The 23992-nt window shown below is 39.6% G+C and overlaps 1 protein-coding gene across 1 annotated transcript in view; it reads right to left on the bottom strand.

Annotated features, from left to right (window-relative positions):
* LOC102808379 (cilia- and flagella-associated protein 99-like) overlaps positions 1 to 23992 on the bottom strand; it is a 34238-nt gene that overhangs the window by 9885 nt on the left and 361 nt on the right. Inside the window, exons 2-11 of the mRNA XM_085504394.1 lie at positions 21215 to 21330; positions 20651 to 20795; positions 20320 to 20414; positions 19304 to 19416; positions 18510 to 18687; positions 17761 to 17841; positions 16728 to 16880; positions 16008 to 16096; positions 1554 to 1758; positions 945 to 1139 (exon numbers count right to left, since the gene is read on the bottom strand). Coding sequence (XP_085360520.1) covers positions 945 to 1139; positions 1554 to 1758; positions 16008 to 16096; positions 16728 to 16880; positions 17761 to 17841; positions 18510 to 18687; positions 19304 to 19416; positions 20320 to 20414; positions 20651 to 20795; positions 21215 to 21322 — 1362 coding nt within the window. The 5' untranslated portion in view covers positions 21323 to 21330. The remainder of the gene's footprint in view (positions 1 to 944; positions 1140 to 1553; positions 1759 to 16007; positions 16097 to 16727; positions 16881 to 17760; positions 17842 to 18509; positions 18688 to 19303; positions 19417 to 20319; positions 20415 to 20650; positions 20796 to 21214; positions 21331 to 23992) is intronic.

Genomic DNA, 23992 nt, shown 5'->3' with positions numbered 1-23992 from the left:
GAAAAGACATCAAAGGCAATTGCCTGGATAACAAAAGGGCTTCTCTTAGTGTCCTTAGATATTTTCTATTTTATTCTTACATGCCATGGTCATTTTATAATTTTTGGCATGGAAACTGAGTGCCCTCTCAATTTGTAATGCAGATGAAGAAATAAGACATTTCATGTATTTTCAGCATGTATTCAAGTTCTATGGTCACTCTGTTACTGGGCAGAGGCGGCGACAGCTTTTTTTCACTGGGGGGGCGAAGAATTTATGTGAATGTCAACAAATCAAGCGCCAAAGGGCATGCTCCCCCGGGAAAATTCTGAAATCTAGACCCTCTGAAATGCTGTTTCCTGCATTTTGGGGAGCAAATTTTGATGGTACACTTAGGTACACACGGTGTGCATTTCTACCGACATTTGCGGTGGATTTTAGTGACAAATATAGATGAGTGTTTAACCTTATTTTATCGTCGCCCCCACAACCTATTTTTCGTGAGGGTGACTGCCCCCACTGCCCCATGGTTCCGCCGCCACTCCCAGGCATGCACTGGCAATAGTTGTGAGACATTTGCCTCAAATGTTCAAACGGATATTCATGGCTGTTGCCTACCATTAAAGTCTTGCAATGAACATATGGATATCACAGATTTATATTTGTAAGTTTTTTTTTTATATTTTTTGATCATTTCGTAACATTCAACGAAAACCTTGATGCCTACAATACTGACTCAACACACGCTCTGCACACAACTGAAGCTGGTACAGTGAAATATCTGCCTACAATAATATTTGTGATTACTGGAAATGTATCAATCCCCATTTTGTTGCAAGATCGGCAATGTCTCACGTATATGGTTACCAAAGAACCTGAATTGCTGTACCACTAATTTTACACAATTATTTAAAAATAAACAAGACAACATTAGTGATATTCATAAATAACGATAATCTTATTACCTCTTCTAATGCTTGCCTCATCAATTCCCGACTTTCTTCGTTTACTTCATCAACAATTTTTCGTTTGTAATCTCTCAGTTTATCTTTTGCATCTTTAGCGTTTTGATGACTTGTCATAACATCTTCAACTAAGTTTTTCATCACTTCTTCCTCTTCCAGTCTCTTCTCAATATATTCTTGCATTAGTCTGGCAGCCTGTGAATGAGCATGATAAATTATTGTCATAATACTGGGCATACGTAATTGCCATACTGCAATTATGATAGGAAGATGGTCACACAGCCCAGTCACACAGCCCAGTCACACGGCCCCCCAATGTAGTGAGATGTCCATCTACACAAGACAAAGATCTGGTTCCAGAATGACTGAAATGCTTGATTTTGGTGAATTTTTGGCATATGTCTCCAAAAAAGTGTGATGTATTTGTGAAGTTTGAACATGGTCAGTCCAAAATATAGGTGGAAACCTGACAATGGGTTAACAAGAGCATGAATGCTCAGTTAAGTCAGAATCCTTTTGGTAGAGTTTTGCTAATGACATGCTATAAATTGATTACTGCCTGGGTAATTCACACAATTTATTAGTTTTATAGTTTAAATTCAAACATACCTCCTCTTTCATCTCTTGCACTTTCTCTCGGTTTTCTCTAATTAGTTGTTGTCTTGCTAATATGGCTTCTTCATGACTCAGTTTACCCAGGATTCTTCTCTGTTCTATCTCAGCCAGTTCTTGGTCTAAATCCTTTCGTCTCATTTCGTCCTGCCATTTCTGAAATTCAGAAGCATCTCTGGCACCAGACTCCAGTCTTTCAAGCCTGAAATTGAAGCATAGTACAAGTGTTACCATTTTCGAAACTCCAGTTTTCATGCAACATCACCCAGGGATGGGAATAACACGAATTAAAGTAAGTTTTGACAATGAAGATTTCTACTTTCTGAGCCGGAGAAAGAATATTAGACACAAGGATTGAGTGCACTATATACTCAAATTCTGATTCTGGTGAACAAAATTATGCACACCAGTAACTGTAGTTGATACATTGAATGTGCTCACTATATTATCATTGTAAAAACCTACAGGTGTAGCACAATAACTGTAGTTGATACACTGAATGTGTTGACTATATTATCATTGTAAAAACCTACAGGTGTAGCACAATAACTGTAGTTGATACATTGAATGTGTTGACTATATTATCATTGTAAAAACCTACAGGTGTAGCACAATAACTGTAGTTGATACATTGAATGTGCTGACTCTATTATCATTGTAAAAGCCTCCAGGTGTAGCACAATAACTGTAGTTGATACATTGAATGTGCTGACTATATTATCATTGTAAAAACCGACAGGTGTAGCACAATAACTGTAGTTGATACATTGAATGTGTTGACAATATTATCAATGTAAAAATCTACAGGTGTAGCACAATAACTGTAGTTGATACATTGAATGTGCTCACTATATTATCATTGTAAAAACCTACAGGTGTAGCACAATAACTGTAGTTGATACATTGAATGTGCTGACTCTATTATTATTGTAAAAGCCTACAGGTGTAGCACAATAACTGTAGTTGATACATTGAATGTGCTGACTATATTATCATTGTAAAAACCTACAGGTGTAGCACAATAGCTGTAGTTGATACATTGAATGTGCTGACTATATTATCATTGTAAAAACCTACAGGTGTAGCACAATAACTGGAGTTGATACATTGAATGTGTTGACAATATTATCAATGTAAAAACCTACAGGTGTAGCACAATAACTGTAGTTGATACATTGAATGTGTTGACTATATTATCAATGTAAAAACCTACAGGTGTAGCACAATAACTGTAGTTGATACATTGAATGTGTTGACTATATTATCATTGTAAAAGCCTACAGGTGTAGCACAATAACTGTAGTTGATACATTGAATGTGTTGACTATATTATCATTGTAAAAACCTACAGGTGTAGCACAATAATTGTAGTTGATACATTGAATGTGTTCACTATATTATCATTGTAAAAACCTACAGGTGTAGCACAATAACTGTAGTTGATACATTGAATGTGTTGACTATATTATCATTGTAAAAACCTACAGGTGTAGCACAATGACTGTAGTTGATACATTGAATGTGTTGACAATATTATCATTGTAAAAACCTACAGGTATAGCACAATAACTGTAGTTGATACATTGAATGTGTTGACTATATTATCATTGTAAAAACCTACAGGTGTAGCACAATAACTGTAGTTGATACATTGAATGTGTTGACTATTTTATCATTGTAAAAGCCTACAGGTGTAGCATAATAACTGTAGTTGATACATTGAATGTGTTGACTATATTATCATTGTCAAAACCTACAGGTGTAGCACAATAACTGTAGTTGATACATTGAATGTGTTGACTATTTTATCATTGTAAAAGCCTACAGGTGTAGCACAATAACTGTAGTTGATACATTGAATGTGCTCACTATATAATTAAAAGTAGCACATCTTTGACATGCTAATTTAGTCATTATTCAGGCCATCAAAAATAATTACAGTTAACGAGTTGTACAAATTTAAATATGAAATGTGATTATCTTGACACTAAAAACAGATATTAATTCACATGGTATTACTGGGATATTACTTGATTAGTTCTTTGACAACTAACAATAGCCAATCTATTTTTATTATCATCCTAGATAGTTGAATAAAGGCAATTCCCCTGATGAAAGTCTTTGCGAGGACGCTGTAATGAATCCCATGTCACCACATTTATTAGTAAGTTATCACAAAATAAGAGTTTCTAACATGTCGCTTTCCGTGTTACCGACGTTCATTAGGTTTCAGTGTTAAGTAGCAGTATGATGACTGTGTAAATGACTTTTGCTGTGCGCTTGTCCATCTGTCCGTCTGTCCAATCATATTTGCCTGACCTGAAAACGTTCAAACTTCACACATACATCAAGAAGGCACCAATTTGAAAACTGCAATAATGCATTAAAGTCACTGAAATTGTTTGGAAATTATATTTGGCTTTACTTTTAATAGTTTCAAGGTATTTAATAAGGAGGCCCATGATTCTAGTGTAAAACTAGTGACATTTTTACATTTCAACAAGTCCTATGGCCTAATGGTAATCACTACACATTGTTGCTTCAGCAATCACCTTCTATAATTTTATCTTCAAAATGAACAAAACAAATTGTAAAACTGAGTTTTCTCACTTTCAAGAAGACTGATATACACCACCAGTTGTACTATTTTGAATAAACTGGTATTCGGTCTAGTGACTATTATTGAAATAAATAAATTCAGGTTTTTTAGTACTTTTCAGTAGAAGATACCGGGAGGTATGATCTATACACAACAGAAAACAACCACATACATGTACTAGCAAATGGACAATGAGGAAGGTTGATCACATTTGACCAAAAGATGTACCATGTGGCATGAGAATAATGCAAATGTTGGAATTTGATTAATAAAGAATTTACAGCAGCTTGAAATATACTGAGGAACCAATTCTTATTAATTATTTTGACTATCACACTCATAATACAAACAGGAAATACAAACTGAAGTCAGTGGCAGCCATTTTTGTAACAGGTAGAAAAAATATCAGGACTAAAATGCTCATGTATATGCATGACATGGTGTCTGATGCTTTTGTGATGCCAGAGATATGGATTCTTTAAAACAAAATGGTCGCCATTTTGACATTTTAAAACCAATCCAAAAAAATAAATGATGTGCATAAAAATTCCTATTTTGTAGTATGTACTATGTTAAAACAAAATTTGTCAAGTGTTCTGGAATGGAGAAAATGTGTGATTTTCATGCAATTTGAGCCTTAAATTGGCTGCTATTCGGCCATCTTGAATTGAATTAGAAGCGAATGCATGTGCGTATGTTTAATATTATGTCTGATGTATTTGTGAAGTTTGAACTTGTTTGGTCTTGGGAGATCAGATATATAGAACCTGCATTCTTTAATACAAAATCAAGTCTCTATTGTTTGCAAAGTATGTACCATGTTTAAACCAAATTCATCGCACACACCAGTCATGGAATAGTGAAAATGTGGGACTTTCATGCATTTTTGTCCTTAAAATAGTTACCATTTGGCCATCTTGAATAGGATCATGAAACAACAAGTCATGTTATGACATGACAGAGACCCTGTTGGTTCAATAGTATGGTAAACAAAACTGAAATAAGTCAGATATTTTGAATCATAATTTCAAAGAAATGCACGATAATATGTGGTGACATGGTGTACAAAGTAGTTGTAAATTTTGATTGCGATTAGTCAAAGCAAATCAAAGAAGTGCTCTAAAACAACGTTTTTTAATACAAAATTGTCGTCAATCATTTTGAATGTGATCTGAGAAAAATATTGATGGTTCCAATGTATAAACCAAGTTAAAACAATAGCTGGCCATGTATGATCCAGAACCAAAATGACAGAAATGTTTGATTATAAAATGGCCACCATTCGTTCATATTGAATATGATCTTTAAACAAATACATGAACATGTGATGTGTGTAAAAAGTTTGAAAATTATCGGTCTAGGCATGTCAGAGATGATGGCTGTGAAACAGCATTCTTAAAAATGAAATGCCCACCGATCGGCCGTTTTGAGTCTTATAATGTCCATAATCAGAACACGACTATTTCCTGAATGGCAGAAATATTTGATTTTGATGAACTTTTACCATTCGGCCATCTTTTAATCAGATGATGAAACATATGATTTATAAACATAAGACATTTAATGTGTGTGAAGTTTGAATTTGATTGGCACAGACATATCATATCTGAGATACAGGTCCAATGGACTGACAGAGGCACATATGGAAGACAATCAGTACTAAATATTATGGTTGAATGTCCTCACTAGAGATCAAAATAAAATGTACAGAAAGCAAAAAAATGCATAAATTTGCATATTCATCACATACAAATTTAAAACCATTTAAAAAAACAAAATCCATTTGTAACATTAACAAAAATATCCTCATTCAAAATAAAAGTATCTTTTACTGAGCGTTTTTTAATGCAGGAATAATTTATATTGTGGATATATTTGACACAAATGGGAAAATTAAAAATTGGGCTTATCTCCAAGCACTAGGGCTCAATTATGTTCAGCTACTTCAGTGGAATGGCATTATCTCTGCACTGCCATTAGACTGGAGGAATAGCCGTGCAGTTTGTGTACGTCCAGAGCCTCCTATTAGTCTAGTCACCGGTGAACAAATAATTATACTTGAAAATACCACCCAAAAGCAATTACGTAATTCACCTCCCATGTTTTTACAACACCCAAAAGTCAACTCTTTCTTAATACTTTGTGTAATCTGGATAACAAGGATTGGGAATTTCATTATTCCATGCTTTTTTTGGTAACTCTATGCAGCAATCTACGGGAGCTCAGTGGAAATTAAACCACAATATCCTGTACACAAATGAAATGTTATTCTACATAAATTCACCATTAGTTTCGTCAGTTTTTAAATGCTCATTTTGTCATGGTACCACCGAGAACCTAGTGCATCTTTTTGTTGAATGCGAGTCTATTAAAGTCCTCTGGACATCAATTTTTAATCTATGGGGAACAAAACTAGGATGCCCAAGAACATTGTCAGCAAAACAGATTATATTAGGAGACAAGTTCTTCTCCCCTCTACTAAACCATATAATTATAATTGTTAAAAGAAATATCTATACGTGTAAATTAAAAAAGGAACTACCATGCTTTAATCTCATAAAATCTGATATACGTTACACGCAAAAGATAGAGTTAGAAATTTCAAATAGAAGACATACAATGTCCATTTGTGGGGAGACTTCAATTGTTAATGGGTATTCAGTGCCTGTTTTGTATGGGTTATAATAGCTGTGACATTTGTTGTATGTTGACATTGTGCTGTAAAGAATTTCTATTGTATGGAATAAAAGATAGTTAAACAAAATAAAAAAAACAAAAAAAACATTAAAGGGCGACAATCGTCGCGACACGTGTACACGCGACACACACGGCTTCACTGCATATATGTCTGTCAGATGAACATCTTACTCAAAAGTTTACACTGTGACATTATCACCCATAACGTAAGCAGACCGGTGCCGAGTTACTAGTAGTTTCAGATAACATTTTTCTTACGTTGTTGGTAAACTGCCAACATTTTTTTAATTAAAGTTTTAACCTTTTGAGAAATCTGAGTCTTTATATGATTGGGTAATTTATGAAAGATAAAAACGAGTTTCATAATACAGTATACGAATAGAGTTTGGAACTTGTAGAACCACCACCTTGTCTGACAAGCTGAGCCCAGCTAACTATTGGGGGCTAACATGAACACTGAAACATCAATCAGTGAACACTAACCACCCAGCACCCTTGGAAAACTAATAAGGGATGCAATAAAAGCTCCTAAAATAGATTAATATAAAATATTTATAATAAATAAAATATTTTTCCAAAAACATGAACATAGGGAAAAAAAAGACCTGATGCAGTGAGTAAGCCAAACTCAATCAGAGCGTGTCCGACCATGCTGTTGCAATAGTTCAAACATCTCACAGTGTAATTTATCTTTCTATCAAAGTTATACTTAGTTTTAGCAATGTTTAGGAAAAGAATTGATGTATATTGCAGACATACTTGAATCTTCCTACTACAGAAATAGCTGTTACAAATAATTGCAACTTCATTGTTTTCAATGATGATCCTTGTATGGCATATACAACCTGTATTTTCACATGTTGTCTTTTGTTTTGTTTGTAAGACCATAAATATCACCAGCCAATACACATTTGTGACTCGCTTGATCTTTTTGTAATTAACACTTTTTAAAAGGCAGTGGTCATGGCGCAATGTCATGTTCGATAGAGATCTCATAGGGTCATATACAACACAATGTGTGTAAAAAACACACAAAACACACAGATTAAAACTGAGCAGCGACCTGTCAAACTTAGGCGAGGGTTCTCCGAACCCGCCTATTCACATAGTTCATACCCACCATAGACTCCGGTCAGTCAAAATGACTATTTTGAACTGTAGGCATTAATCAGCGATTCTGCCGGTGACGGAGAGATAGAATCCAGGTCAGGGGAAGCCCCATGACCTCAAGATTCTGTTACCCCTTACGTCACGAACCCACGTGACCGAGGCCACCTGGCAGCGCCACAGGTAGCCGTCCATCACTCTGGTTCCTTTCTCTCCGCCTCGAGGACTTAGACCAACGCGACGGAAAGAGTTGGGAGGTTGGGGGGACCCGGAGTCTATTTTGGGTATGAACTATGTGAATAGGCGGGTTCGGAAAACCCTCGCCTAAATTCACTACGTTCAATTACCCACCATAGACTCCGGTCAGTCAAAATGATTATTTTGAACTGTAGGCAGAGTCAGACACCGATAGGTGGCGGGTTTTTCCGAGCAAACAGAAAAAAAGGAGAATGATGAATAACTTTTCCCCAGTCCGGGATGAAAACAAACCCAAGAACCTAAGTTAAGACCCAGGAAGGGTGGTGTCTTACCTTGCCTGTGCTGTCCCCGAAGCAAGAAGCCAATGCCGCTGTGGTGACAGGGTTCGGTGTGCCCGAGAAAGCTAGACCCCAGCCGAATTCGGGGGGGGATAAGCTTGAAGTAGGACCAAAACAGTTCGCATGAGGGCGTAGGTCGACAGAAGCGAAACCTGGGAGCTTCCAGGAAGTACTAGTGGAACAGACTATCTGCCCGCAAAAGTGCCGAGACTGACTTATCGTCGATGCACAGAGGCACCTGCGGTCGTTCGGGCTGGGTTAGCAAACAAGGCCTGACCCGCTACGATGGGGCCTAACCTGAAGAAACCCTGCTCAATAGATTGGGTGTCTCTTAGGTATTAGTTGATGAAGACGTTCTGCGTTCTCCAGAAGCCTGCCCTCAGAATGTATTTGAGGGAGGCACCTGACGCTAGCGCTAGTGAATTAGCAATCGCACGGACCTCATGTTCTCGTACTTGGCGTCTCTGCAAGGTCTGTGTTGAGGAGGATAGTGTATTATAGACCTCCAGTACAGTTGCAGTAATCCACCTGGAGATGGAAGTCAGGGAAGCCGGCTTATTCTGTTTGCCAGGGCAGTAACACAAAAACATGTGTTTGGTTCCCCGTCTAAAAAACTAGGTACGGTTCTCGTAGCAACTCAGCACTCGGACCGGGCAGAGAAGCAATTCCTCCTGATTCTCCGGACTGACAATACTTGCCAGCCGGGGGATGACGATCGGTTGAGAATCGTGTCCTGGGATTTGGTTCTTGGCGAGAAACCAGATTCGTGTCTTTAGTACAACTTGATCGTCCATAAAAGCGGCACAACTGTCCGCGAAGGACAGTGCGTGCCTAGCTCTGACCGGTGCCTACCTGAGGCGAGGGCCAGTAGGAAGACTATTTTCCACATCAAAAATTTGAGTGGTGCTGATTGGAGAGGCTCAAAGGGCGGTCTGCTTAGAGCAGACAACACAGCCGACGAGTCCCAGTTGGGTGGCTCCCTTGTATGGGGTCTTGGCGTCTGGAAAGCAGTAAATAGTCTCCTAATAATAGGCTAGTCTTGTTCCCGTACGTTCTGAGTGGTGGGGGACAAGACCGACTTGTAGCCAACGCTCGCAGCGTAGGACAAACCCACTTCGTCAAACAGGTGGACGAAGGAGCCTGCTACCTGGCCAATAGAGGGATGGTATGGATCAATCACCCTTCCGCTACACCAATCAGTGTATGCTTGCAGCCTAGAAATGTAGGCCACGTAGGTGGAATCCCTGTTCGCCCTGGCCAGGACGTTGGCAGCCCGCTCAGATAAGGCTTTCGTATGTGCGGGTCTACTGAGAGCCTCTATGCGTGTAAGTGATACCTGCTGGGCTCGTTGGCAGTGCGCCGTCTGGTTGGGACTGCAGGTCCGGCAAGTCCGGAAGCACTGCTGGCGCTTCGACTAGCATTTCCAACAGAAGTGGAAACTAGGCCTTGCTTGGCCAATTCGGTGCAACCCATGATAATATGCGGGTGTGCACCTGTTGAAGTTTTCTCCGGTGCCCGGTGAACTAGCGGGAAGGGAGGAAAGGCGTACACAACTAAGTGGGTCTACGGGGCTAGCAAAGCGACCCTGGCCCAGGGTCCTGGAGTCAGCAGGAGTGTTACGTACGTCGGGAGCTTGGCGTTACAGGGTGCGGCAAAACGGTCCAACCTTGGGCCGTCCCACGGCCGAAACAGCCTAGAGGCTACCCACTGGGGTATCAGCTACTCCGTGTTCTGGAGATGGAGCCGCCCTGAAAGGGCATCGCCAGACTGTTCCTCACCCCTGGAAGGTGGTGTGCGGTTAGCTCCACATTGTATTCCAGGCACCAAAGGAGGGTTTTGCTTCGCTAGGACTGACAACGATGGGGAATGCGTTCCCCCTCCTTCTTGAAGGAGACCACCGCTGCGTTGCCTGTGCGGAGCAGGACTCTATGGTCTCGAACTATGGGTAGAAAGCGTGGTAGTGCTAAGTACACTGCTCTCAGTTCGAGCCGGTTGATATGGTAGTCCCGAAACCAATGCGGGGGCCATATCCTTGGGCTTGTTGGTATCTGTTACCAGAGTCATACCTGCGGCGAGTGGGCCCAAGGGGCTCCCCTGTCTGAGGTTGGCCAGTGACGACCACCAGGGCAGGGGTTCCTTCACTTGGTCCTAGATCGAAACCCGCCTATCTAGTTCCCATAGGAGAGCTCAGCGTTATAACAAGCGTTAAACTGGGCGGCTGCGTAGTGCGGCCTGGAGAACGACCCTTCGAACCGAGGTCATCATTTCGATGATCCGTATTAGTTCACGGAGGGACACCGAGGGAACGCTGACTAGGCATTCGGCTAGGCTGCTTAGCGGTAAGCAATACGCTTGAAATAGCTAAGCCAAGCTTACCTCTGTGTCAAAACTCCATGCCCAGGGACACCAACTGCACGTTGGGTCGAGGTGGGACTTGTCGATTTACTAATGAGCCCAACTGGTGAAGTAAATCCCGTGTTAGCCTGACGCGTTTGGCTATTACCCCTTGCCCGGGTTGTTGGTAACTGGAAGTCTGGGTACGGATTGAGGTGTACCGACATCTGGTGAAGCAGCAGCACTACCTGTTTCATCACTCTGGTGAACACGTAGGGCACTGTGCCTAACCCGAACGGGGGCCACCCGAAATTTGAATACTTGGCCCAGCTGGGCAATTCGAAGGAGATGGCAACTCGCTGGGTGCATCGGTATGTGCAGGTAGACCCCGCTTAAGTATAGCGGGGCTAGCCAGTCAAAACAGTGGATGGAGAGAAGAACTCTGAATGGTGTCTCCATGTGGAACCGATCGAGGAGCACGTACTGATTCAGTCTGCCTAGGTCCAAAACTGAACGCCTGCCACTTGTAGATTTGGTACTACGAACACATTTGGGTAGAAGCCTGGCCATAGATCCGGCTGATGTACCCTGTGTATGGCGTCTTTCCCCAGCAAACTGCTACTACCTGTCTGATTGCTTCCGCCTTGCGGGAGTCCCCTGGCAGTGCCCAACAGGGGGGACACTGACAAGGGGAAATGGAGACTTCAGCGGTATCCCATAAACGGATGTCACCACCTGGAAAGGTCCAGGGATCGGTCACCCGCCGTCTTCAAACCGGACTACACTGCCGCAATCTGTGTACGACAGGGATATGTGGCCATGTGTTTGGCAGTTGCGAGGGTGGTGGTGCTCCCTTCCCCCATGAGACGAGTTCCCCAAGGCCTGAAGTAGTCACTAAGTTGTGACCTGGCCATTCACTGAACACGTGCCTGTCCCCCCCCCCCCCCCCCCCGTTGCAGAGGTGAGCGTCAAACATGCCTCCCCTGCTGCCGGGTAGACGTCCGCCCAGGGAGGGTGAGGAGCCACCACCTGGCTCTTACCTCCCTGGGGGCGTGCCATTACCCTCCCCTCCCCTCCCATGGAAGGGTATAAGGGCTTGCCTCCTGGCTGGCTTTGGCTAGCGGACGACGCCCTAGGGCGTTGTGTTTTCTGTGCTTGGGGTGCCCTCCGTTTGCCCATGGCAGGACCAACTGGCTAGCGGATTTGATCTGAACCCTCATTGCAACGGGTTCATTGCACTCCGAAGCTCCAAGACTGTACCCACCATTTCCTGAACAAAGAGGGTGGAGGATGTCCAGTCTACATCACTGAGGTGGGGACGTACCCCGGCTCAGCTTGTCGGCAAAAACACGTGCGTCTAAGGCAGCGTCTCGTAGCACGGTAGTGGCCCTGGCCAAGAGGCTGGTGCGTTCTGCCTCCAAGGTCTCCAGAGTGCTGGTCACGCATAATAATGTGCTCAAGCTCACCGAGTCATACAGATGGAAGACTCTGAGGGACCGCCCGGAGTACCGGCTGTATCCGACGCGAGCGAACTGCATCTCCTTTCACTTTAAATATGTGAGAGGGAGCGTGTTCGACTGTGCGTCTCGTGACAGGGTCGGTTCCCTCTGGGAACGCCCATGGGTTAGTAAGAAAGGAGTCAAAACCCACAGCGGAGACCGGACACAAGGAAAAATTCGTTACCGTTGTACCGTTACCGCGTGACGAATCCTAGCTGGCTGAAAGTAGGGGGGGTCAACGTGTGCCCTGCCCTGAAAGCCCTGCCCCGAAATCGGAGACTTGGCTGCCAGCACCCCTTGGCATTCAGCCACCCCCCAAAATAGTGGGAGACCCGTGCCTGGGAACGGGGGTTCCCCGGAAGAGACGTGTTTGATTGCAAACATGCTTTCGTGTTTCTTCCTGCTTGTCCGAGGGGACACAGTGGAGACAGCTCGCTCCGACTGCGTCTGATCTACCCGGCCTGCCAGGGATGCAATTGCCCCGACAGTCCTTCGACCAAAGCCCTCAACTCGGAAGCAAACCCGACGCCGTGCGAGGCAGGGTCCACAAAGAGACCCGTAACGGGCCCCATAGGAGGAAAGCCTCCAGGGGCACAGCCTCGCTGCAGCCGGTAAAATCGGGTAAAACACCGCCTGAAAAAACAGACTGTGAGGATGCCCTCTGATCAGCGGGGGGGAGACCGAGAAAAATATTGGTACCTCCGCCGTCGGACCTCTTACTCGATGTCCCGGTAGATGAAGTACCGTAAAAACTTGATTAATTCGCGGTAGTAAAAATAATTATTTTTTCAAGTGCACGAATTAATAGCGTCAAAACGGAAATTATTGGTTTTTGGTGCGCGAATTAAAAGAGTACTTTTTGATCGATTCAAAAAGGAGCTGTTTTCATAAATTTATTAGTGATTTGTTACACACGATTACAGGACGTTTTTTTAGTGCCTCTACATTCATGGCGTATAGTCGGGCAGAGAACACGCACTGCGTCAAGGACCACGCACCATGTTACACTTGAAATGAAACAGTGAAATGGCAAAGGTCACTCTGTACACAAACAAAAAATGAACACGTGGCTACAAAGTAGCCGTCTGGCTGCACTGCCTTTTTTATTTTTCTAGGCATCGCCAGGGCGATGTTATGGCAGATATTACGAAGCCCATCTTGTCGGATAAAATAACCCTGTGTTGATAAAAATGGTCTCAGAAAATGTTTAGAAAAAATAATGTTTCGCGTTGACCAAATATAATCATGCAAAGTATAAATTCAAAGTGTTTTAATACATTGGTGAGAGGTCGCATCACTAAGAAGGAAAAGCAAGCCAAAGTCGAAACGGGGTGCATCATGGACATGACACAACACACGCTGCGACAACTGATTGATCAGCGACATCATTTTGGGACGCAATTGAACTTCAAGTACTTTTTTGCGAAACTTCTTGTGCGGCAATGCTGACATCAAGTGTGTGTTGACCGAAGTTTGACCCCCAGTCATGCACTGAACTGGCGCGTTACCTTAGCAACCTTTTTTTCTTTTGTGCCCCGCGAGTCAAACTAGTAAAATTGTTATTATATTCGAAGGTACTGTAATTACGCAACTTGTATGCAACTCTGTACTGGCTTGAATATATCAATTTGAACGTCGTTTACTTAGTGCACTGCTTTTCTAATTACGCAAATTTGTTTACAATATTGTATCGGCTCTGTACTTCGTTATATATTGCTTTCATGATAATTAGTTTTTTTTTTTAACTATTGTTAGGGCTCTGACCCGGGGTATTGGGTCTGTGAATATTTCAATATCACCGACTTGATAATGCGTTGCATTCATAATAATTACGCAAACATAAACATACCATACGTCAAATTAAATTTTACTATAATATAATAAACTCTGGGCAGCGGACTTCGATCGCATTATTCACGTACATTTCGACTGAACTCTAATAACCACGCGTTTGGTTCATGCACTGATATTTAAATTGTCATTTGTTCGAAAAATCTTTTAACTCTCACAAATACCATGAACGCGAAGAGTTACCTGGGGGTTAAATGAAAGGGAATGTCTTTCTTGCACAAAAAACACATCAGTACAAGATTATGTGTGCAAGGTTAGATTTATAGAAGGTACATGACCGCTTAACTCTCGGTGTTTTTTACCGAAATCGGTATAATGAAAATGTAACAGGAGGTCAATCGCCCGACCAATCAAAAATGACAATTTACGCACCATAGGGCGGTTCACTTAAATAACGTAATATAATAATGGCGGGCACATGGTCGATGCAACCCTGTGGATCAGCGACGAAAAAGCCCTGTATTAAGCTTTCCATCACGGAAATTCTAATCGATGTGCTGACCGATGGATATTTATCGACTATGTAATAATCTTGCCCAACATCTGTAGTGTTGTGGGGGAATGATTTTTTTCATGTCAAATCTTTACCGAACCTAAACTGCTTGCTAACTGAAAGGCTGTGATGACGAGATCATCTGCAATTGTGGCAACACCAAGTACTGATAACATAAAATTATATGTATATTTTTAATGTCTTCATGCAATATATTCTGAGTTATCCACTTTATTATGGCCCGCGAATTAAAAGGATACAATTTTAAACATGTTTTTGAACGCCGCGAATTAAAAGGATACATTTAAAAATTAGCGTTCGAAAATAAAATGGGTGCGCGAACTAATAGAGACCGCGAATTAATCAAGTTTTTACGGTACTGGTAGCCAAGCGCGAGGACTTTCCACTCATGCAAAACACGCAACTCACTTTAACTGATTTGTCTACTGGACGCGTGACCTTGCTGTGACGTGGTCAGTCTCAGCGATTTGATGGCTCTGAAAGAAAATCTCAGGCCTCAGAACAGTGAAAAAAACACGCTTTCACGCAAAAAACCCCGAAACCCGCACGTAGCTACGACAAAGTATCTCGGATGCGGGTTCTATGCTGGTAAATTCTGAATATAACCACTGCACGGTCGACTCGAGACACGAGGAGACCGGAAAGAAAATGGCAGCGAGCCCTGGTGCTGTCATTACATCTATATATTGCTAAATACATTGAAAATAAAAGACGACATGCATGAGGGAAACGAATTACAGTTGTAAAAGGTGCTGCCATGAAAACCAGCTGGTTACGTAGTGGCGCCAGATTTTAATTTCTTTGTTGTGAAAAATACTACACACAAAGGCAAAAACGACACGAGGGTAAAAATGACAAGGAAAACTTATCCTACCAGCTACAATGCCCTGCAGCGGCAACAACCCAAGCTATAAATTCGGACAGGAAAAAAAGCAGGCGATCCAGCAGAGCTCGCTAGATTTCATCTCCACTCGAGGCGGAGAGAAATTAAGAGTGATGGACGGCTACCTGTGGTGCTGCCAGGTGGCCTCGGTCATGTGGGTTCGTGACGTAAGGGGTAAAAGAATCTTGAGGTCATGGGGCTTCCCCTGACCTGGATTCTATCTCTCCATCACCGGCAGAATCGCTGATTAATGCCTACAGTTCAAAATAGTCATTTTGACTGACTGGAGTCTATGCTGGGTAATTGAACGTAGTGAATATGCAAGTTTATTGTGTCTAATAAATGCTGTCTATTAATGATATAGTCTCCAGTGGCAGGATGAAATGTTCACTGACATACGCAAATAGTAAAATGCATATATAATAACTTACTTTTTCAATTCCTGCTCTTCTTTCTTCTGGTAAAGAGCGCCCTCTCTAAGTATTGCCGCAGCATTCAGTCGAATTGGAACATTGTCATTCTGTCAGCCAAAAAAAATTCATGACTTTAGTATGAAAAGATTTCTACAGTCTTATACATGCACACACAGACCCTTAATTAATACTTGTGTAAGAGTTTGACAACTGAACTCTTTTAATTTAAATTTGCATCAAATAAAAGTACAATCAATAGGAATTGAAACCTCAATACAATATCAAAACCCTAGCCAGGATTTTCTCTATGAGTGGAACAAGTGAAAAGACTATAACCAGAGATTACTTTGTGTTAATTGTTTTAATTTTATCAGACACAAATTTTATCTTTGCAGAACCCTGAAGCTGAAATGAATAAACATGAATAGATGAATGATTTTTAACCTGCCTACAAATAACAATAATGCAAAATTTAGCTGAATTTATTGATGGTGCACTGAATGAATTGGATTGAGAATTAGCTATCAGTACATTGAATTGCTGACTGCAGAGGGCGCTAGAGTAGAATCAGGGTCCAGAAAATAATATTTATTGTGCTTCTGATTTTGGAAATTGACCAGAATCTTTTTATATCAAATTGTGGGATTTAGCACTATCAGATTTAATACTTGGATGAGAGAGTATAAACTATGACACACACTGATTGGCATCAGCTTGAAGCAAGGTACAAGTACTTACCAGTGTTGGAGGTAGTGGTCTGGCACGGTTCTTTTCAAAATTCACTTTACTGTCCTGTTCAGCAACAATTTTCGCTAGTCGATACTTTGCTTTTGCCGATTTTTCTGCATTTGCACAAGCAAACTGTGACGTAGATGACTGAAGAAGTCTTTCCTGTGAATACAACATGAATAGTTGAAAACAGGCGTGATGAAAGACGTACACATGTAGGTATTCATAATGAGAAATGAATGTAAGTAAGACACAGCGAGGGATTGGGGACTCACGCAGCAAATATACTGGCTATGCTCACGTAACAAATCATTAGAAAATCAGCAAGTCAATATAAACTAGAAATAACACATAACCACTAATACAATATCGGTAGTAGTTATTACACATCTGTCACTGTATTTCCATATGTTACATCATGCTTTGATTATGAACAGTATTGCACAGGGTATCTACACCCAACTATATTGCGAAATGAGAATGCCAAATATGGATTGATTATATGCACTATGCACTATTCTTATAATAACTTCATATCACTCTAAATCAACATCACATATTGTCCATTTATGCTCTTCTATAATTACCATAGAATAACAACCCCCCCCCCCCCACACACACACACATAGATATCTTACCAACGTTTAAATGACACACATTGGATTAACTTTTAATATGGTTGAATTAACTTTTAATATAGTTGCGAAAAAACGTTAAAACGTGTTCCTAGTAAAAGGGGAAGGTATGGTACAATTATATTAATATTGATATAAATTGAACCACATCTTCCCCTTTACTAAACCCAAACTACGCAAATTGGACTTAAATTCGATTAAATATTAATATAAATCATGAAATTAGTAAGGGTCGTCACAATGTAGGTGCTGTCGTCACAAGTTGGTGTCAAGTTAAATTGAAGTCGTCACAACATTGTTACCACACACGTACAGCAACACATGCACAGGCATGGCCAGGCCATTTATAGTGTTGATGACAAACATGACAGCATACTGCAGATTGCAAACATCTTTAGGTACTTTACCTCGGATTCCTTTCTGCTCGAATCCTTTCTTTTCGCAAGGTCTTTCATTTCTTTAGGTTTTGCATATGTGGTTTTGGGGACCTGTGAATGCAGAAAGTTTTTACAAATTCAGAGTTATGAAATAACACAGCACTTTGCATTCAATTTGGTGGTGAAAATAATCAAAAGTTGTCATTTAGTTCAGTGCTATTGCTTCAAGACGTTCATCTGCACATCTTTTTGATCCATGCACAGTGTTTAATATTCACCAATTACCGGGGGGTAATTTATAATTAATTGATGATGTTTAACAATTTCTGAAAGATTCTGCTGTAATTCTCTCGTTGAAAGAACCTTAGTAGATTAATCAATATACACTGGTACTTTTGTGATTTCTTCTGTCTTGTTGAATTCATGAAAATGCTTCTCATGAAATAAAAATGGTTTGTATTATTAACAATCAAAAACAGAATAGCGTGGTTGTTCCATGGCCATGCTAACGGATAATGCTAGTCATGCATAAACACCAAGAATGCTACATGACTGCTTCTTGCATGTGCAGATTGTGAGAATGTTTCTCATGCACATACACCCAGCATGCTGCATTGCTTGTTGCATTTCGATCAAGACAGAGTTGATGACTTCTGTATTGCGCATGTCTCTAATTACAATGTACATGCAACATACACGCTATGTTGTCCTTGGTTGTATCTCACACAAAAGCTCAAATGTCTACTTGTGGTATTGGATAACTGAAACAATATACTCACAGGCCTGTGTGGTTTCAAAGTTGGTATGGGTTCAGGCATGGGTACACTTTTTGGTCTTGGCTTTGTTATATTAAATGGTTTGGGCTTAGTGGGTGCTTTGCTCTGCCTCTTTGTCACTGCTACATTAGCAATCTTCTCTGCCAAGTGTTGAATTAGATCATTGAGTTGAGGAAGCCAGCTATTTCAAAATGAAACATTAAAAAGTTAATTAACTCAAATATGTTCTTTTCACTCATAACGCCTTTCAGAATCAGTTGATATTATTACAAGTATATGGGTAATGAGTTTGATAACACTAGTTGAATGTCACAACACATTAGAGAAAACATACTCCTTGAAACCTGTGTGACAAAGTGATGCACTTCAATACATGTACATGTACACTGAAATTAAACAGTTATAAGAAAATTACTAGTAATAAACCAAAATCTTTTCAAAAATGGTAGACCAGAGCGAAATATACAAATAGGTAGGTCAAAGTTCATATCATCAGGTCTAATCACAATTATTAGATAATACTTAACATAGTTACATTCGAAAATATTCACTACCATGAGTTGAGTACTAATTGCATATTATCAGAATAAACTCCTTCACGTCTCGAAACAAAAATGACCACATGCACAATAAATTTGCCAGAGAGAGAGACTACGAGCAGTATCGACCAACAACAACTTATGAAATCAGGCAATAATTTGGGTTGAAGCAGCAATCCCACAGCGAAACCAAAGCAGGACCAGTTCTGATTCTAAAAATACCTCCTTTAATTATCACAATATGCATAATAGACTTACTTTAGAAGTGGTGACAGTAGTTCAGTTTGTACATATGTACCCTCATATATCCGGCACCATTCATCCTTTATCCAACTCATTAAATTGTCTTCATGTAAAAAATAAGCTAAGAACTGGAAAATAATATTTAATAATTAATTACAGTATTAATATTTAATTACAATGTATTTCAATATACCTGACTACTGTAAATTGGCGAGGTATATTTACTGTAGTAAATAATAATACATAATCAGTGATTTATTCAAGAATTCAAAACCACAATACAATGCGCAGTCCGGATTTAATTTATACAGACAATCCCTCAAATTTTTATGATCGTTTCTCAGTTGATGTCATCACTTTTCAGCAGCATATATTATGGGTGTGAATATATTATCAGTATTTTGACAGAAATTAACATTCTCCTATCCAAGAAAAATGTGTTTTCATAAACATAATATATGACTGAACGCCCCCAAATCTTGAACAGACTATTTTGGGATATGTAAAATATTTTTACATAAATGCTGTATTCAAAGAATTATAAGTTGAGGACAACGTCATACATACTCGTATCTCTCAATCATACGATTTTTGTGCCAGGTGTCACTCCTTCGCATTCAATGTCACTGATATCTCTGGTGATATTAATATCAAGTGCTTATGATACAACATCCCATTGTACATTTTGCCACAGAAACCATATTTTATGTTTAGGATTTTGTGACAGGGGTGTGTGAGCATTTTCCTATCACAATATTGAATAGAATTACGTCAATTTAATATAGCTGTCGTACAATACACCTATGTTGCTTTCCGATAGTAGATTATTGTCAGATTTTGAAGCGATATTGCTTGTAACACTGTTGTATTGTCCAATAATTAGCTGAAAATATTTCTGCTTAGTTGTACAAAACAAATTTATGGCTAAAGTAATGCACTAATCGCTATCCTGATAATGATATAAACCAGGAACCATCAAACACAAACATCTTAGGATGCCAGATACAGTTTCTACACATATCATAACTTACCTTATGCATATTATTCACATCTTGTGTTTTGACAAATTTTCTGAAATGCGACATACCAAGTTCGCCTAATCTGAATATCGACAGGTAACACAAAACTGTAAATAATAATACAGTACAATGTGAACATTGAATAACAATGCATATAGTGTATTTTACAGCATAAATCATGTTTGGAACTACCATTACATGACAGAGCTGTGTGGCCATCTCTCTAATAAACAAGATAATTTGCATAAATATTGTATTAATAATAAAAGTAGATATTTATGAAGTTTTAGTCACTTAATTAGAAGCATTTTCTCCTTGAAGAACTTTTTAGTCTCAAATTTACCTGTGAATAAATTACTATCAGTTCGGAGACAGTTCTGACCATCTTCCAAATAAAAGCCATGAATGACAACCTTCATTATACGAGTATGTCTAACACATCCTGAGAACACTTCAGTAACAAATGATTTTTCATCCTCTCCAAGATTCTGTTGGGAGAAAAAACAAACATATAGTTTATGTTAGCACTGTCTCATCATAGGTACAATGTCAGGTTACTGATTAATGTTGGCAAACACATTCTAAAAAAACCCTATGTACTGCACCCCATACATACCCTGACGTAGTGCTATAAAGGTTTGAAATTTTCAAAATGGCTGACAGTGTTCCCTGGGTGGCTAATTTGCATATAAAACGCATAATAATGGTCTGCTCTCAATTTATACTTTATTTCCAAAAAATTCAAGCATAGTACGCTTGAACTTTTCTAGGAAGAACACGTGGCTAACTTATACTCCATGGTTCTAACACAAATTTACATTTTTTAATTGTATACATCAGTTACTTACATTGTTGATTGCTATCATTTGTAAACCGATCGTAATTAGTTAATCACTCTATCACTTACCTTATTTTCACGGATATATTTACTTAAATGATCTTCGACCCCATGTATTGCAGGATCATATGAATCAAGAATTTGAACACAGTGATGAAGTATCTCTTTGTGATTCATCGTTATCTCTGAGGGAAAAAAAAATAACGTAATCTCTATCATCATGTATGATACTTGACAATGTTACCCAAATTTGTATACCATCACATGTAGCATTCAAACACTAATGCGTGTCAGCGAGCAAATTTGCTATACAGTGAGTAATTTGCTTTCAGACAAGCTCCCAGTGCCTGCTTTTAGGAATTAGAACCCCACTTCCCATCAACAGAGGCGGACACATCATGGAAACACCAGTATTTTGAGGTGCAAGCTACTGTAAATCGTTTTGACAAAATTTTTAATGAGCAGTATGTCATACAATAAAAATTACCTATAAAACATGTTCCCTGTCTTTATTTCTGTTATTACAATTGTAATGACATTTTTACAAACTGTTTCTCCTATACATACAGCGCACGCAAGTCCAATGGAATATTCTAAACACAATGTCATTTCAGCGCAAAGTTTGATAGTCAAGTTGGGTAACACCTGGTCAAGTTGGGTAAACAAAATTCCACTCTCTAGTATAAAATTATCATGCTTACCGGTATACTGTAGTAAAAGTAATGGACACCGGTCTGAAGCAACACTATCTAACACCGACTGAATCACAAATTTCCTTGCTAATGTGTTGCATTGGTATACGAATGCTACATGTGGCTGTATTATATTAGTAATATCATTACCCCGTCAAAACAGCACATGTACATGTACATAAACAACAATGAGTAGAGCAACAGTGCATCTGAATTATTCATGTTTGACATAATCATTCACAAAAGGAACAATGAATGTTGTAATATTGAAGTTATTTTAGAAATGTAACAAAACCAACAAGATACTGAAAGTTTCTATTTTGAATTTGACACGTCTGTGCATGCGAATCTCAGCAGGACTCAGGTTTTCTCTTATCTTTATTCATTTTTAGAATCTTTTACCTACACATTACCTTGGATTCCACATACATGTTGACAAAAAAATCTCGTCTTGATGGTGCAACATGAAAGACCTCTAATATAGTAAAACAAAATCAGATTATAATGTCCCTTGTTTTATTCATAGAAGTATGGACGTACTAGTACGTCCATGATAGAAGCAAGGTGAATGATTGCTGCAGTTTATGCAGCTCTCTTGGTCGTGGTATACGTTGCGGGGCGACCAGAGAGCTGCAGTTCCCTTCCCTAAAGAAATGCACAGATTTTTAAATATGCCAGTTATGTATCATTAAAATTGTGATTGTAATAAAATTACCTCGACTTGCAGGAAAAAATAGACAAATATGTTCTCACAAATATATCTGTTACTGATTACAGCAAGCTTTAAGCAAATTTGCCCGTGTAAATGAGACTATTTCACGTTAAAACTGTGCCGAAGTGAAACCTCCGATTGAACGCCGCCATTTTGAAGCCGACCTCTATCACGTGACTTGGCTCTTTTAGTGACGAGTGTAATCACGTGACTACAGCCATCGGCGCCTGTCTGGGACAGCGCTTCATGTGACGAAACATCGGCAGACGGCTTTTTATAATTTTAATTTCATTTCACCATTAAGTGACTCATCTTTTTTTGAAAAAATCAAATAAAGTACATGTATTATTAAAAATATTTTTTTCAAGCAGTTTTATTTATATATTGTGAAAAATCTAAAAATAATCTTGTAACTTGCCAAAGAGTGTTACAAGTGACAGGAGCAGACAGCAGACAGCATGGAATTCACAAAGGACAAAATTGTTGAGTCTTTTGACCAGAATCTGAAAGATATTTTAAAATTTGACCTAAAAGCTCAACAAGTAGAAGGTACTACTTGTATTTTAAATAATATACACACATTGGCCATATTACCAACAGGGTATGGCAAAAGTATGATGTATATTTTACCACCAATGCTCCTCAATATGCGGAAAGAGACAACAAGCCAACGGGGTAATGGGTTTCAGCTTTAGAACATTCACTAATGCATTGTCAACAGTTTCCGAGGTTTTAAGTCTAGATGCAATGGATTGCCTGCGATACCCTTTAACTTTCTTCTGGAACTCATCTCCACAATGAATGCAAGAACCTGCCATTCTCAATTTTCAGTTAAAATGTCAACTGCGCATGTTTCGTCATTGTCATGTGATCAGGTCACATGACAGAGGTCATCTTGAAATTCGTCGTTCAATCGATTAAATTACGTTCGGTCTAATTATACACAGAAATATATACTTTTCAAGAAGAAATAGTCCTTCATTTTCGGTCAGTAGATACCTAAGATGTTTGTGTTTGCAAGGATAACTTTTATTCGTTTTAAATTTCATTGAAATCGTTCGATAACATCAAAAATAGCGTGCGCCCCGGGATCCCGGGGCGGCGAACTGTGCGGTTCTCAATGGACGCGATCTGCAGCTCTATGGCCGCAACGTAATATCAAAATAGCTTAAGCGGCCAATAAGAGCTGCTAAACTGCAGCAAGGTGAATGAATTACTTTTACTGTATCACACCATGGATGTACTAAGAATGATGATCACACCAATATACCAGAGAAAAAAGACAATTTTTTTGCGAAATTATTATGTTACTAACAAAATGTGTGTTCTTCCACTAATCAACTTCATAAAGGATTTTTTCTGCAGGAATGAATAGTTCTCACAAACTGGACGAAGTGACCAGCAACTTTCCAACGCACAAAGTGTACACAGCTCATAGTAAGT

This window comes from Saccoglossus kowalevskii, chromosome 10 (genome assembly GCF_978046115.1).
Source record: "Saccoglossus kowalevskii chromosome 10, keSacKowa6.1, whole genome shotgun sequence".
NCBI classification, from domain to species: Eukaryota; Metazoa; Hemichordata; class Enteropneusta; family Harrimaniidae; genus Saccoglossus; species Saccoglossus kowalevskii.
The sequence above is the reverse complement of the archived record's forward strand: the minus strand, read 5'-3'. Positions and strand labels throughout refer to the sequence as shown.